Raw genomic sequence first — 17,627 nt, 5'->3', positions numbered from 1 at the left:
AGCTAGTGATTTAACCCATAGGGGTTTGAAAGAGGGGGCGATCCCTAAACAAAAGATAAACACTCAAAAAACTGTTAAATCTAACACGAGCAAAGGGAGAAAGGTAGATACTAGCAAGAATAAAGACCCGGCCACATTAGAACCTGTGCCTCTGAATGTGAATATTAATCGAGTTCTTCATACTAGTGATAATGGGGCAGTTCATCATTCCAATGTTGGCTTACCACTGAGTCTCCCAGATGATACCGTCTTAGATAGCAGTCTGGAGGATATTTTGGATTTAAGCGGCGCTGTTACGAATCTAGATGAAGGTAGTGAGGACAACTGTAGCCTAAATATGGCTAATAATAACATCTTGATCATGTTAAAGACCCTCCTCGAACCAATCGAGGTTAGGCTACGGTGCTTGGAAACTATACTAAAAAACATCCATAAAGATATAAGTGCCCCTAGCTTTAATCTGGATAATAAAATTCCAACTGGAAAAAATCAAATGACTAGGCCGCCACCAGCTGCTAAAAATGTAACTACCACCAAATCACTGCCAAAAACCATACCAACCCCTAAAACTCCTGCCCCGACTGATATAGTAGTGCCAGTCCAAGAAACTCCTAAACCACCACATGATAAAGATAAAGATAAGTCTAAAAAACGGGATGTGCGCAGAAATATACATTTACCCCCTAAAGCCGCACCATATGTTGTGGTCCTCACAGGAGTCCCCCAATTAAATGATAATTCTAATGAAAATAATGGCGGACTTGTAAATAAAACCATCCATTGGTTGAATGATAATTACCCTCTCCCGTCAGCAGTTAAAAGTAATATTTTGATGGTTGAAAGGGCCCCATGGATTGGGTATAATAAAAAAAGGGCACACGGCGATTGTGTGGTAATAACATTTGAGAATCCACTGACTGCTAAATATATTACCACAAGACCCCCTAGAAACCATGGTCTCTCTGTTACGGCCAGGGCACTATCTTATTTTTATCCTGAGGGCGAACACCCTGACAATAGGTGGAGTTGGACTAGGGACAACAGATATCAAGGGGGTAATATGGGTTGGGCTCCTGATAGTAATCACTATAACATGCAAGGAGGAGGGACAGGTGAGGATGGTTGGAATGTAGTGAAATATAGATCGAGGTCCCCTCACTATCGACCACAGAGTTTTGACCAAGGATGGTTAGGCAATCCACAATTCCCTCCAATCTTCCCGTGTTTTAACCGGTTTGATTGTTTGGAAGCGGTGGATTGACTCCCGACGATAAAAAATGAGGCCTTAAGGTCATCTAAATCTGTAGATCTGGGGCCTATAAAATCTCTGGGGCGTGTCGAGACTCAGGAACCATATGTTGAGCCACAAGAAACCCATGGGGAGGACGAGACTATACTAGGGAGTCTCGGTAGTGTTTCTGGAGCTATTGTCGAAGAGCCACTTACAGAAGATCATTGTAAGGTGGTTTTTTGGAATGTGGCAGGACTAAAGCAGAAAATTTCAAACCCGTCCTGGTGTAATGTCATTGCTGAAGTGGGTATATTAGCTTTACAAGAAACCTGGACCACTGCAGCAATACACCTTAATGGTTACAGAACTTATTTTACACCTGCAGTGGGGGGAGCACACGGAAGACCAAAGGGGGGACTGTCCGTGTATATATCGAACCTCCTAGTTACCGATAAAATTACTTTTTTTCCTGGTTCCAGTTATTACCAGAAAATTGTCATTGATACAAGGAAGGGTCCAACGATTGTTCTTTTTAATTTTTACAATAACTGTCTAAGTAGCGTAATTAAGGATGTATTTGCTAATATAAGTGCAGATATACAGAATGTTTTTGAGGAAAAAAAGGGTGAAGTCATGGTATTATGGGGGGGTGATTTTAATTGTTCTTTGTGCAAAAAGGGTCAGAAGGGTATTTGCGGTCTGATGTTGGAGCAGGACATTAGTTTGACGCACTTTGAACATACCCTTCTAGGTGATTCATTAAACGAGATGATTTTTAATTTTGATCTTGGTTTTACGAACGAGCTAGCCCACCACACAATGCCATTTGTTCCTACATTTGTGGGGCGGGGGGCTTCGACTACCATTGATTTTAGCCTCTGTACAAGTAGCTCGGCGGGCAGACTGATCAGTTCTAGTATCATGCACTTACCATTAAGTGACCACTACCCACAGGTACTAAAAATGGAGAACCTATTTTCTATTGTGGATCATGTAGTAGGTCCCAATATTAAGGCGCCGGACGTGAATTTAGGTACCCAAAATGGATATAGCCTTAAATGGAGTAGAGTGGTCCCGGCTGATTTTTTGTCTAAATTAGTGAATAAGTGTAGGAGTAATTTTTTGAACTGCCTGAACGAGCATGCTGACAGCAATGAAATTTTAAATAATTTTTATATTATTTCTATTGCAATCAAGGAGGCGCTGTGGGTTGCAAAGAAAAACTCCCTAAAGCACAATAGAAAATGGTTCGATAATAAATGTACCAGTGCCCTATCAAAGCTTAGACAAGCGATCCATTAAAGACCGCGGGATGTAACCCAAATTAGAATCTTGAGGAGGAACTATAACACGGCATTGAAGGATAGGAAGGCGGCTATAAGAAAAGAGGCTTGGGATGATCTATGCGAGGCGTCACAATCAAAGGATCCGGCAGCTTTTTGGAGGGTAATTAATACCCCGCTCCTATATGAAAAAAAGGCACGGATGGAAATCGCCATCCCTGAAGATGAGTGGGTGGCGCACTTTTCCTCGCTCTATAAGGCTGTGGAACCAGTCCTTGACATAAGTCAGGACTTTATGTGCCCAAACATAGACTCAACCAAAGTCCTGGTCGTTACCCTCCCCGAAGTTCTGGCGAGCTTGAAGGCAACCAAAGGGGGTAAGGCGGCTGGACCAGATGGCATACCAGCAGACCTCTATAAGGCCAATACTGAATTATGGGGGCCTTTGCTTGTCCAGCTTTTTAATGTTGCTCTGGCAAAGGGCTTAGTTCCCACCTGGCTTACATCGATTATAGTCCCAATATTTAAGAAAGGGGACAGGCAGAATTGCATGTGTTATAGGCCAATTTCTTTATTGGACTCCTCTATAAAAAATTTAGGGAGAGTTGTTTTAGATAAATTGCGAATCTGGTCAGAAGAGAATGGGGTGTTATGTGATTTCCAATTTGGGTTTCAAAGAGGCTTAGGGACTATAGAGCAAGGATTGAATCTGCTCATCCTGCAGCAGAAGTATGTAAGGGTTAAAAAACAACGTCTATACCTCACCTTTGTTGACTTATCGTCAGCTTTTGACTGTGTTTCACACAATAAATTGTGGTCAATTATGACTGAGTTGGGGGTAGACAATGCCATTATTTGCTTCTTGCGAGATCTATATTCCGGGGCCAATGCAAGTGTCCGTTTTGGGAAAGATGGTGAATGCACTAGACAATTTGGGATTGGTCGGGGTGTACGCCAAGGGTGTGTTTTAGCTCCATTTTTATTTCTGCTATACATAAATGGCTTGGAGAAACGACTCGTGCAGGAGGGTAGGGACATGCCTATGGTGGGTGGAAGGCCTGTCCCTGCCTTGATGTACGCGGACGATGCCGTTTTGATGGCACGAACCCCAATGGCGTTACAAACCTTGGTTACTTCTTTTAACAGTTTCATGCTTGGTTTAGACTTAAAGATCAACTGTCCAAAAACACTGTCCATGTATTGTGGGCCAAGATCAAACAAGCATTTGAAACCCATTTTTATAAATTCCAATCCCCTGGAAAAGACCTCCACTTTTCCCTATTTGGGAATTCTGTTTCATGAAAGTGGCGCATGGACTAGTGCAATCCAGGCTAGATCTTTGCTGTTTTCCAAAACTATTATGGCCTTAAAATGTTTTATGAGAAAATTAGGGGAAAAACCCATAAAAGAGATTTTAACTATTTATAGGGCATCCTGCTTAGCAGTAGCCACCTATGGATCAGGGCTGTGGGGTTACTCAAATGTTAGCACAATCCAAACCATGGAAAATAAATTTTTACGCCACATCCTTTCTGTACCTGAAAGTACTGCAACTATGATATGCCATGTTGAATTGGGAGTAATGTATGTTACTGACACGATTAAGATTCAGCCAATCCTTCTCTGGCATAGGGTGTGGACAAATGATGAATGTCTGGTTAATCGGGCTATTTTAAAGGACGTTTTAGTATTAGACAATATCAATGATTCCAAATGGATATGTTATGTCAAGAACTTTCTCAGTGAAATAAATTGTGTTCAATACTTTGAGGACCCACCAACTATGGCATACATATCGAGAAGAGACTTGAAAAATTTGTGTATTGCCCATCTCAGGGACAAAAGACATTTAGAGGAGGCAAGAAAAAAGACTGTCTCTGCTCACCAGGATATTTTATGCGGAGATAAATTACAGCCATACTTGTCCTTATATATGTCTAATCATGAACGTTTCCTTTTAACCCGGTTTAGACTCAATATTGTTTTCAGAGTCTTGTCTTTTCCCGTGATGAATTGCTGGTTGAAAGAATTACCCTTTTGCCCATGTGATGATGTCTCCCCACAGTCTGATATTCATATCTTATTTTTTTGTAAATTTTATACCTTTTCTCGAAAGAAACTTATCATCCCTATTCTCAAAGACTTAAATATACGAAGATGTCGCTTAGCGTTTTTAGAGTGCCAGAAAATGGAAACTGTTTTTATGGTAGCCTCATTGGGTGAATTTTTTAAATCTATTTTTAAATGTCGTAAATCGATCTTAATGAATTAATCTCCTTATTGTACATATGTATTTTAAATAACGAATACATGACTCCCGTGTAAACTGTATTTTCTTTATGCTACTTTTATGGTTATTCTTGTCTTTTTAACCGAATAAAGTATTTTGAATCTGAGTGAACTAAAGAATGGTGATGGATTAAACTCAGATCAGTTGACTGGGGGTGAGTGTTTGATTTATACAAACGCTCCGTCCATCATCCCCTTTTGTATTGCTTTGTTCGCCCTAAGTGTGGCAGGGTATGCTCAGACGTGTGTCCCTTGTTCACTTGGCCACTGGATTCAAGATAGCCTGGCTGATGAGGATTATGAATCCGAAACCTGTCCCAGGATGCTTGTTTCCGGTCCAGGGAAGACATGGCTTGGCAGTTCGGGCTGGACTGTTCCCATAAGGCACAGGGTCAGACTGATTTGCATATAGCCATGTCTGAACTGGGGTGGCTGAGTGAACTAAAGAATGGTGATGGATTAAACCCAGATCAGTTGACTGGGGGTGAGTGTTTGATTTATACGAACGCTCCGTCCATCATCCCCTTTTGTATCGCTTTGTTCGCCCTAAGTGTGGCAGGGTATGCTCAGACGTGAGTCCCTTGTTCACTTGGCCACTGGATTCAAGATAGCCTGGCTGATGAGGATTATGAATCCGAAACCGGTCCCAGGATGCTTGTTTCCGGTCCAGGGAAGACATGGCTTGGCAGTTCGGGCTGGACTGTTCCCATAAGGCACAGGGTCAGACTGATTTGCATATAGCCATGTCTGAACTGGGGTGGCTGTGAACTAAAGAATGGTGATGGATTAAACCCAGATCAGTTGACTGGGGGTGAGTGTTTTATTTATACAAACGCTCCGTCCATCATCCCCTTTTGTATTAACATAGCATAAGTGTCTGTTTTATGCTCAGCACCCTCCATTCATAGAAGATGTTAAATTATATAGAGGGTCCACTAGCACTGTCACTCGGTTGTGGACACTTAGGAGATCGCCCAGAGATGCTAGAATGAGCAGAGCATCCCCAGGAAAGAGCAGGCCTCTTTAAGAAGGCTTCAGTTACTCAGTGCAATAAAGTGCATTTCTCAACCACAAACTCTACTTAAATTGTGTAGCAGATACACTAGGTATTCATTTCTTTGAAAAACTACTTCAGGTGATTTCACCTTAGAAACATGCAAGCCTTAACATGTAAATTCCTTGTTTTACCTTTGAAATAGACATACACTTACAGTAAGGGGTGACATTTTAATCAAATGATTTAAAAGCATAGGGCCGTAGAATCACTTTATTTTGTTCATTGTCAATAATCTCTTTAAAGTGAATTTGCTGAAGAAACAAAGTTTTTAATGGTAGTTATCTCAACAAACTGAAATAAAATTTGAAATCCACATTGATCCTATATGTTTTATGTAAACTCATGCTTAGGTGCCCCAGGGAAACAGGGTCCACTGGGTTTGCCTGGAATGCCTGGCCGGAGCGTCAGCGTGGGCTATACTTTAGTGAAGCACAGCCAATCTGTCCAGATCCCACTGTGTCCCCTTGGAATGGCCAAACTCTGGGAAGGATACAGTCTGCTGTATGTAGAAGGACAGGAGAAGGCTCACAACCAGGACTTGGGTAAGTTATTGAAATTACATTTGCAATATGACATTGTGTTCAGGTCAATTCTATGCAATTAAATGTTTCATCTGCGCTGTTATTGAGTGTCTCCAGTGCGAATTTTCCATTGGAAACATATAAGGTTTGGGGATACTGTCCCATTGGCAGTATTGTACCTCTACTAAGGAGTGCTACTACTATACATAGAATAAGAACAGTTGCATTGTGTCTCTTCGAATAATTTGTGTATCATTCACTTAGTTGTTACATTTTGAAGAAAATAGGTCACCTTCTACATAGCGTAGGATGACGGGTGTCACTAATCAGTCCGAGTACACAGTATTCTTAATGTTATCCCATGATGCAATTATTACTGACGGTGCTCTAATTTAGGGGGAATTCTGTTTTTATGTTGTGTAAGCTGATCATTCTGTTCAGTCGAGGATAATAGTTGAATTTAAGCAGGGTTCTCAATCAGCTTGTAAAGGAGAAGGGGATTGTAGATTGGACAATGGATAGCAGGGACTGTTGTGCATGAGACAAATTTTAGGTTGAACCAACCAGGCAGTTCTTATTGTGGGCTTACCAAAAACATACAGGGCTTGTAGTTCGCCCATTGCGTGCCATTGAATGTGGTATTGTCACTCTCATTTGCTGGCTACTTATTCGATGATTTTCCTTGACCCAGCTTGTCCATCTCTTATGGAGCAAAACCTCTTTACCGTATCACTGATTGGCTGGCTTCTATCATTCCATTAATCACTTTTACGTCATCCTATAGCGATCACAACCCTGTGTTATTGGTGATGCGTTGGGGAGACCTTAAACGCAAGGGCTTGGGCCGCCCAAATGCGCAGGCTGTACTTGTGCCCTCTGATCAGGGTAGGCGGCTCAAGTGGGGCAAGGTGATCCCGGATGATTTTATGGCAATTTTATTGCCTAAAATTGAGGGAGACATAGAGACATGTTTAATCAAGAGGCCTCCAATTGTACAATTGTTCAGGCTTTTGAATCTATATGTGTCCAAATAACGAAGGACCTGACAGTCATGCCCACTAAGAGACTACCTAGAACATCAAAGTGGTTTGACGCTGATTGCTCACGAATACATACCCGTTTAATGCATGCGTTAAAAGCAATACCAAGGGACAAGCTGCTTATTGCCAATTTGAGGAGGGAATACAAACGGACCTTAAAGGAGAGAAAAGATGAAATCAAAAGTGAAGCGTGGGATAGACTTCTCTCTGTCGATGTCTTGCGTGACAGCAAGAAATTTTGGGAGATTATAAATCACCCTTTTTTTGCGGGAGAAGAAAATGTAGCCACTGACTGTGTCATTCCGGACGAGAAGTGGGTTCTTCATTTTAAAGACGTCTACGGTGACAAGAATAGTATAGCCCCGTGCGGCCAAACGATAGCTCGGGTCTCCCCCCCCCCCCGATAGTCTTTTTAGAGGAGGAGGTGCTTAAGGCCATTCTGGAGACCTCAAAAAACAAGGCCCCGGGGGCCGATGGTGTACCTGCTGACCTATATAGACATTCCCCGAAAATTTGGTCCCAGGTACTAACTAAAGGTTTCAGGGCAGCAAATGACCAGGTGTTCCCCAATACCTGGGCAACCTCCATCATAGTGCCAATTTTTAACAAGCATTTACAATGCAATGGTTTCGCCTTCGGAAAAGTTAGAGCTATTGGCATTGTAAATGACAAACTTTTTATTTATGTGTTGGTTTTGAAAACAGATAATGCCATTTATTTGTCATTTACAATTCCAATAGTTTTATGCAGCAGCGCTGCCAAGTGACTCTGCGTGTGCCGCGTAGTTGTTTGCCTCTGTAGTGAGACTACTACGCACGTTCAAAGCTTTGCTCTACAAAGTCTGAAATGCATTTTAAACATTATATGCCAGCCTGATTGTTGGGAAATCTGATTTCCCCACAACTTCACCCCAGTCCCACTCACCAAGCTGCGCCCCTGTGTGGTGTCTAGGAACCAAGACATTATGCAGAGGTAGATGGAAGGCGATGCCAGGGCCAGAAATGTCATGGGCGGAAGCTGGCAAGGGCTGTGCGATGATAGGGAGCGGGTGATCTTCATAGCACTGGGGTCCGGGGCAAAGACGCAGGGGCAGATTACACCTGGGTCAGACTAAAGGTAGGCGATGCCTGGTGCAAATGATGTCACGGGCAGATGTTGTATGAATACAGGTAAGGTCCAGGAGCATGTGAACGAATGGGCAGGTGGTTTCGGGGGTGTATGTTCGTACGTGGCATGTGTTGCCCGTGCCCATGGCCGTTTGCTACCCCCGCCGATCTCCCCTTTCATGCTTTGCGAGCCCTGTGTTTGTGTGGGGGTGGAGGAGGCACTCCCGGGGTGCGGGGGGGGGAGTGGCGAAGGTGTTTGTTTATAGCACTCGGGAGTGCGCCTCTGTGTACAGTGGCAACAAGGACTTGGTGTGCTGCCCGTGCCGAGGGCGGAGTCTGTGTGCAATGGGTACGGCTCTAGACTGTGCTGCTGGGGGGTGGGAGGGTCAACACACCTGCGGCAGAAATCTGAGCACTGACTCCAGTCCCGCAGACACAGCTTAGGTGGTCAATGCGCCTGCTGCAGGGATCTGCTCGTCAGATCCTTCAGGTCACAGGTTCAGTAAGATAGCTCACTGGGTTAAAGCACCGCCCGGAAGCGTGCCTGCAACCTGCATGCATGCTTAGTGAGCTGCACCGGCTGCTGGGTTCTATGTTCTTCCTACTGGTCACATGGGTTTCGTTTTTTACAAGACAGCGCATTGGAATAATGCACCTACTGCAGAGGCGTGCAATCGTCATGTTTTACTCTCAGTGTGGTAATATTGAATAAATAGCGGTAGAGACACAAGGTTCGGATGGATAGGAGTTTCCCGCCCAGACCACTGGAACAGCAGACTGGCCGAGGCACTCAGCAGGACCTCAAAGCCCAAGCAGTGCGTACACGCCCAACTGCCCCTGAAAGTACATTAACGCTGTGCTCCGAAGGGTGGCGAAGGCAGTGCCAAACAGGCGGTGTGTCCCGCAGGTGCGGCCAGGGCTCCGGTGCACGGTGATACTGTGTGTAGTGTACACACCGGGGCAGCACAGGCCCAGGAGCAGGCCGTGCATCGGAGGCAGCGCCAGGACTGTGTACAGTGTACACACGGGGGCGGGGGAGGCCCAGGAAGCAGGCTGTGCGTCTGAGGGGGCAGTACAGGCAGCACGAAGGAAGTGTTTGCATACAACAGCGGGCACTAACCCCGGCGCACTCCACACATACCTCCCAGCAGCATCCCACCCCTGGGGCCGAGACTCTGAGTTCAACCACCTTAAGCATTTAAGTGGTGCGGCAACGGGCAACGGAGAGCGGGAGGGGGGGCAGGGGCGGGACCGGGCACACGGAGAGCGGGAGGGGTCGGGAATATGATAAAAACAAAATTATTAAATAAAAAATGCTGCTTACCTGATCAGCGGCCTCAGTGCACAGCCCACCCCTGCAAAAGACACGGTGAAAATGAGGAATACATGGCGAGACGGAAAAAAAATAGCACACGCCCACCGCCGCAATGACGACATCGCAGAGGCGGAGAGGGAAAAAATGTCGGGAACGCCCACGAATCTGGTCCGGCCATGACGGACAGATCTCTGTTCCAATGGCTAGCCTCCATTTATGGAGCTAGCCAATGGAATCGGACTAAGCCCCACATTGTAGGGACATAATATTTCTCCTGGGCGGAGCTAGGAGCTCCGGCCCCAGGCGAAACCTAAAAAGGGCCAACGTGAGGACCCGGGGTGTTATAGACCCATTTCCTTCCTTGATTCGGCCATCAAAATCTTAGGCAGAGTCCTATTGGCTAAACTTAGTGGAAATTTGGAGGTTTGTGGAGGGCTTTCAAACATACAATATGGGTTCAGAGAGAAACGAGGCACCCTGGACCAATGTTTGAACTTGCACCTTTTAATCGCCAAATATGTGGTGGCCGGGGAGGGGTCTCTTTATTTGGCCTTTATGGACCTCTCCTCGGCCTTCGATTTGGTAAACAGGTCCAAACTGTGGTCAATCCTTCTTGAGATGGGGATAGATTCTTCCCTTGTCACTTTCATAGCCTCCTTACACCAGGAGTTATTTGCTAAAGTAAGGGTTACAAATGAGGGAAGGTGCACGGACACTTTTAGGTCAGAGAAAGGGGTTCGCCAAGGGTGCATCCTGGCCGCCCTCCTTTTCACCATTTATATAAATGGGCTGGAAAAACATCTAAAGGAGGGGGGGGGTAGACGCTGCGCGTGTGGGAGGGCAGCAGGTCCCGGACCTCCTATACGCGGACAATGCGGTACTGATCGCCCGTACAGGCATCGGTCTACAGACACTATTGGATCGTTTTGGCTCCTTCATGGAAAATCTTGACCTAAAAGTAAACGCGAAAAAATCTCATTCTATGATAGTGGGTAAGCAGAGAGGAAAATCTAGATCCAAAACCTTCATATGCAAGGGAGAGGTGGTTTCCAGGGCTCCGGTCTTCCCTTACCTGGGGGTCCTTTTCGATGAAAGGGGGTCTTGGGCCCCCCAGATAAAGGTGAAGAGTTTAGCCTTGGCCCGTTCGACAACTGCTCTGTTGGGTTTCACAAAAAGGTTGGGGGCCAGGCCAATGGAAGCACTTTTGAAGGTTTACAACACCAAGTGTATTCCTATTGCCACCTATGGGACCGCCTTGTGGGGCTATGTTACCCAAGATAAAATCCAAAGGGTAGAAAATAGGTTAATTAGACAATTGCTCTCAGTTCCAAAATCGACCCCTACCTTTTCCATCCACGAGGAAGTGGGTTTGTCCTACATTACAGATAAGTTGAACTTGGCACCCCTCCTATTCTGGGCAAGGACATGGCTGAATCCAGAATTAACCTTGAACCATCTTATTCTGGAGGATGTCACCTCTTTGAACCATGTCATGAAAATACCTTGGCTGAAGTACTTAAATAATACATTTTCAGCTTTAGGTAGACTGGAACTTTTTTTATCTCCTTGTAATATCAGGAGAGAGGACGTAAAGTGGATCAAGGTCCATTTTATAGAGAGGGTCCGCCTTAATAGAGAGGAGAAGGAAATAATGAAACCATCTGTAAGAGCACACTCTATGTTAATCACTACTCCCACCCTGGAACCATACCTGAATTTTGTCACAAGACCCCTTCATAAACTTTTATTAGCGAGATTCAGGTTTAACTTGATTCAATTCTCCTTAGGCTGTTATCCATCTTGGGACCACTCAGAAGATGCCCCACCTTGTGAATGTGATAATTTTTCAGAGCAAGATACCATGCATTTTACGATGTTTTGTGGGTTTTATACTGCCGCTAGGAAAAAACATCTGTTACCTGTGCTGAGGGAGGCGGGCTTTATTCAAGTTAGACCTGCATTAATCTACCTCCAGATGTTGGGCAATATTTACATTACTTTTAGTGTTGCCAGTTTCCTAGCAGAAGCCTTTCGTACTAGGAGTAAACGTGTACCACTGAACATTTTGTTGTAAATAAGGTATCTTTTAAAACAGATTTTTAATTCTATGTGCCAGTCACGATGTAGTATAGTCAAATATTGGCTTGCCCTGCTTTTGTACAAACTATGAAATGTGATTTTAATGTATATGTATTGTATGTGCTTTTTATGGTTTTTTTTAAATCGAATAAAGCGTGCTTTGACTGACTGACTGAATCACTTTTATGGACCTTTTTTTTTTTTTTTTTTTACTTTTTGGTTATGCACTCCAAAAGAGTGCATGTGTTTTAACGCTGTTGGAAAGTGGGTTATTGGTAGGGGCAAATGAAGGTCTGGCAATAAGGCCACTAACACATGATACGACTCAGCATAGGTCCTAGAAAATTATTCGTATGCTGAACTCTTGGTAACGTGGCTGCGAGCAGACAGGCTTAACTTCATAGATAGGTATGTAAAGCATTTAAAAACACCAATTCAGTAAATAATTAAGACACAACACATAATAAAAATCCAACACCAATTTATAAAAATAGGAAATATTTGTATCTTTAAAATGACACCAAAACGACAAAAATCCAATGTAGGGAACTGGAGATATACATTTTCAAAGATTTAATTATCTATAGCGCTTAGAAGATTATAGCACCATATTGTGATACCTGCTCGCGATAGACCGGGGCAAAGTCAAAGTTGCAGACCGACCGCGATTGAGCCCTGGGCGGCTACAGCTTGCAGCAGGTCCCGGTCTCAGTTTCTACCTTGACACTTAAAAACTTTTCTGGAGCTTTTCTCCTCGAGGCCCTTCTAAGCTCACAGCCAGTCCGGATTTGGAGAGGGTTCGCCGGATTGACTTGTGACGAGGTCCTGGTCAAATTCCTTGGAGCGGACGTAAAAAAAAATTCAAGATCGCTTCAGCAGGGCAATCCTGGAATCCAGGCCGGCACGCGATGGAAGGCAGGTGGCTTGGCGTTCGCGGTTGCTCCCGGTCACCTTTTCTATGAGCAGGCTTAGAAACTTTTCTGGGGCTTTTTCTCGCGGGGTCTCTCGAAGCTCCTCATGTAGCCGGATCTGGTGAGGGTTCGCGGTTTCAGATTTCTTCGAGTCCCGGTCAATCTCTGGAAGTTGGAGCAAGGGAGCTTTTAGCGGGACGAACCTGGTTGGCTTGGCCGGCCTGCGGTTGAAGGCAAGGCGGCCTGGCTGGCCAGGTTGAGTCTGTCCCTCTATGGAGCTTTTTTTCAAAGCTCTTCAAACTTCTTGAAATGTTTCCTGAAGTTCCTCAAGGGGTCCCAAAGTGTCTCAAACTCACTCCAAGGGCCTGGAAGCTCCTAGATGGTCCAGGAAAGTTGAGGACTTTAGTTCCCATAATCCACTGGTACAAAACCCTTACAAATCCACTGGTGGTTCTCCAAGGTGCAGATTTAGATGGTGATGCTTCAGATGAGCTATTTGAATTGTAGCTTTCAGGTATTCCAGACTTTAGTTCTTTATCAGCAAAATAATCCACAGGGCTGTAGTTTAAGATGGTGCGGTTTTGAGAGGACAGGCCTTAGAAATCTTTGCACAGCAATCTTCTCAGCTTGGCAATGTCTTGCTTCAGTAAGTTTCAAGCAGCAGATCTGGAGGGCTCTGCCCCTCTCAGATACTTATTCCAAGTTCTCTGGGTCAAGCAGGAGGTCACTCCTGACCAAGGGGAGCAGGGTAACTCCTCCAAGATATGACCACATCATGTAGAGTGTGGCATTATTTTGTCCTGGAGTGCATCAAATCTTCCTAATCCATAATTGCTGATTTTACTTGGACTCCCCGCTCTGCATCTGCTCATACCTTCCTTAATCCTGCCATCTGCCTAAGGTGGGATGTTCAGAATTGTAAATGACACTGTTCTCTGCTCTCCTCTTTGAAGAATCAATCAATCAATCACTCAATCATACCATTTGTATAGCGCACTACTCCCCCGGAAGGGTCTCAAGGCGCTTGGGGGAAGGGGTCTCCTATTGCTCGAACAGCCAGGTGTTGAGTTGTCTCCTGAAGGCGAGATGGTCCTGGGTCAGCCGAAGGTGGATGGGGAGGGAGTTCCATGTCTTGGCCGCCAGGTAGGAGAAGGATCTGCCTCCGGCGTTGGCTCTTCGGATGCGTGGTACGGCGGCGAGGGCGAGGCTAGTAGAACGTAGCTGACGTGTGGGCGTGTAGAAGGTCAGGCGGTCGTTGAGGTACTGGGGGCCCAGGTCGTGGAGAGACTTGTGTGCGTGGGTGAGGAGCCTGAACGTGATCCTCTTGCTGACGGGGAGCCAGTGCAGGTCCCTCAGGTGGCCGGAGATGTGGCTGCGTCGGGGGATGTCCAGGATGAGTCGGGCGGAGAGGCTTTGCATGCGTTGGAGTCTTTTCTGTAGCTTGGCTGTGGTTCCGGCGTAGAGGGTGTTTCCGTAGTCCAGTCGGCTGGTGACGAGTGCCTGGGTGACCGTCTTCCTGGTTTCGGTCGGGATCCAGCGGAAGATCTTGCGGAGTATGCGTATGGTGTTGAAGCACGATGAGGAGACGGCGTTGACTTGTCTGGTCATCGAGAGGGAGGAGTCCAGGATGAAGCCCAGGTTGCGTGCGTGGTCTGTTGGCTTGGGAGTGTTGCCCAGGGCGGGGGGCCACCAGGGGTCGTCCCAGGTGGAGGGCGATGGTCCCAGGATGAGGACTTCCGTCTTGTCTGAGTTCAGTTTCAGGCGGCTGTTCTTCATCCATTCGGCGACGTCTTTCATCCCTTCGTGTAGGCTAGTTCTGGCGGTGTCTGGGTCTCTGGTGAGGGAGAGGATCAGCTGTGTGTCGTCGGCATAGGAGATGATGTTGAGGTTTGCTGGCGTGCGATGGCTGCAAGAGGTCTCATGTAGACGTTGAAGAGGGTGGGGCTGAGTGATGATCCTTGCGGGACGCCGCAGATGACTTCGGTGGCCTCGGATCGAAACGGGGGGAGGCGGACTCTCTGTGTTCTTCCGGAGAGGAACGAGGTGATCCACTCCAGCGCCTTCTCTTGGATACCGATGTTGCTTAGGCGTTGAACTAGGGTGCGGTGGCAGACAGTGTTGAACGCTGCAGAGAGGTCCAGGAGGATGAGTGCCTCTGTTTCCCCGTTGTCGAGCAGGGCTCGGATGTTGTCGGTGGCTGCGATGAGGGCGGTCTCGGTGCTGTGGTTGGCTCTGAAACCGGACTGCGAGGGGTCGAGGGATCCGTTCGTCTCGAGGAAGGCGGCAAGCTGTCTGTTGATGGTCTTCTCGATGACTTTGTCAGGAAAAGGGAGGAGCGAGATGGGGCGGAAGTTCTTGAGGTCGGTGGGGTCCGCTGTTGGTTTCTTCAGTAGGTCGCTGAGCTCTGCATGCTTCCAGCTCTCCGGGAAGGTGGCGGTGTTGAAGGAGGTGTTGATGATGTTCCGGAGTTGGGGTGCGATGGTGGATTCGGCCTTGTTGAAGATGTGGTGGGGCAGGGGTCAGTTGGAGATCCGGAGTGGATGGTGCTCATCGTGCGGGCTGTGTCTTCGGTGGTCACCGTGGTCCAGGTGCGGAGGGTGGCGGTGGGGGGCGTTGGTTCGACGGTAGGGTGCGTGGATGGTGCGTCGAAGCTGTTGTGGATGTCGGCGATCTTGCGGTGGAAGAACGAGGCGAGAGAGTCGCAGAGATCTTGTGAAGGAGTGATGTCGTTGTTGCCGGTGCTGGGGTTGGAGAACTCCTTGACGATGTTGAAGAGTTCCTTGCTGTCGTGGGAGTTGTTGTCCAGTCGTTCCTTCAGAGATTTCTTCTTGGTGGTGCGGATAAGCTGGTGGTGCTTGCGGGTGGCGTGTTTGAGGGCGGTCATGTTGTCTGTGGTCTGATCGCGGAGCCAGGCTTTCTCGAGGGTGCGGCAGTTCTTTTTGGAGTCCTTGAGTTCGTCGGTGAACCAGGAGGCCTTCTTGCTTCTGGGTCTGCTGGGAGGTTTCTTTAGTGGCGCGAGGTCGTCGGCGCAGGCGATCAGCCACTGCGTGAAGTTGCAGACTGCTTCGTTGGGGTCCGTTGTGCTGGCGGGTAGGTTCTGGCTGAGGGAGGTGGTGAGCTGCTCGGCGGTGATCTTGCTCCAGCTCCTGTGAGGAACCTGTTGCGGGTGGTGGTGGGTCGTGGTTCTTCTGAAGCTGAAGTGGACGCAGCTGTGGTCGGTCCAGTGGAGTCCGGTGGCGTGGCTGAAGGTGATGTGCTTGCTGGAAGAGAAGACGGGATCAAGCGTGTGGCCGGCGTAGTGGGTGGGGGTGTTGACCAGTTACTTGAGTCCGAGGTTGGCGAGGTTGTCCAGCAGGGCGGCGGTGTTGCGGTCCTTGTTGTTCTCCAGGTGGAAGTTGAGGTCCCCTAGGAGGATGTAGTCAGCGGAGGGGAGGGCGTGCGGGCTGATGAAGTCCGTGATGTCGTCGCTGAATTGTGTGCGTGGTCCCGGGGGTCTGTAGACGAGGGTGCCTCTGAGCGTCGTCTTTGGGTCGGCGTGTATCTGGAAGTGGAGGTGCTCTGCGGCGGAGAAGGTGTCGTTGGAGTGGGTCGTGATGCGGATGGTGTTCTTGTGTACGATGGCGATGCCTCCTCCGGTCTGGTTGATGCGGTCCCTCCGGGTGATCTTGTATCCGTCTGGGATGGCGATGTCGGGTGCAGAGGAGGCGTTCATCCAGGTTTCCGTGAGGAAGGCGACGTCTGGTGAAGTTGTGTCGAGCAGGTTCCCGAGTTCGATGGCGTGTCTGTGGATGGAGCGGGTGTTGAGCAGGATGCACTTGAGGTGGGTCTTGCTGGTGCTTGGCTTGGCGGGTGCGGTGCAGGTTCGGAGGCAGGTGAACTTGCAGGCCTTGCAGGTGAAGGGTCCGTGGATGCGTCTCGGGGAGGCCCGGCAGCAGATGGGGTTCCGGCCGGCATTGAGTGCGTTGAGGGCGGCGGCGTTGTAGGTCTGTCGGGAGTTCTCGCATCGGCGGGGTCCTGGCACTGGGCGCGGTCCAGGCGCAGACGGGCTTGCCTTTGGCGCGCCTTCGGCACACAATCGGCGCGTCCGCTGCGCGTCAACGCTGCACTGCGTGGGGGCGACATAAGAAGGTAGCCGGGAGTGAGGGTCAGCTGGGTGGCGGGAGCGGGGCGGCCAATGGGCTGGCGGGGGGCGGGGTCGCAGGGAGGCAGCGGCGGGAAAGTCTGGTGCGGGCGGGCGGCTCAGCGGCGGCTGGGTCGCCCTAGCGAGCACAGGAGCAATCAGCAGGCAGGCGGGCACAGGAGCAAAGCAGGCAGCAGGAGGATTGTGGAGGCGACCAGGCCTGGGTAAGGCACAGCAGTCGCTCCCGAGGTGAAGGAGAGGTCTCCTTAAGAAGGTAGCCGGGAGGGAGGGTCAGCTGGGTGGCGGGAGCGGGGCGGCCAATGGGCTGGCGGGGGGCAGGGAGGCAGCGGCGGGAAAGTCTGGTGCGGGCGGGCGGCTCAGCGGCGGCTGGGTCGCCCTAGCGAGCACAGGAGCAATCAGCAGGCAGGCGGGCACAGGAGCAAAGCAGGCAGCAGGAGGAGCGTGGGGGCGACCAGGCCTGGGTAAGGCACAGGGGTCGCTCCCGAGGTGAAGGAGAGGTCTCCTTAAGAAGGTAGCCGGGAGGGAGGGTCAGCTGGGTGGCGGGAGCGGGGCGGCCAATGGGCTGGCGGGGGGCGGGGCCGCAGGGAGGCAGCGGCGGGAAAGTCTGGTGCGGGCGGGCGGTTCAGCGGCAGCTGGGTCGCCCTAGCGAGCACA

General features: G+C 48.5%; 1 protein-coding gene across 2 annotated transcripts in view; it reads left to right on the top strand.

Moving 5' to 3' along the window:
- COL4A6 (collagen type IV alpha 6 chain) overlaps nucleotides 1-17,627 on the top strand; it is a 907,271-nt gene that overhangs the window by 863,116 nt on the left and 26,528 nt on the right. For both annotated transcript variants that reach the window (XM_078688783.1, XM_078688784.1), the window contains one exon: nucleotides 6,211-6,402. In XM_078688783.1, the coding sequence (XP_078544909.1) occupies nucleotides 6,211-6,402 (192 nt within the window). The remainder of the gene's footprint in view (nucleotides 1-6,210; nucleotides 6,403-17,627) is intronic.

This window comes from Lissotriton helveticus, chromosome 4_1 (assembly GCF_964261635.1).
Source record: "Lissotriton helveticus chromosome 4_1, aLisHel1.1, whole genome shotgun sequence".
In the NCBI taxonomy this organism is placed as follows: domain Eukaryota; kingdom Metazoa; phylum Chordata; class Amphibia; order Caudata; family Salamandridae; genus Lissotriton; species Lissotriton helveticus.
The sequence above is the reverse complement of the archived record's forward strand: the minus strand, read 5'-3'. Positions and strand labels throughout refer to the sequence as shown.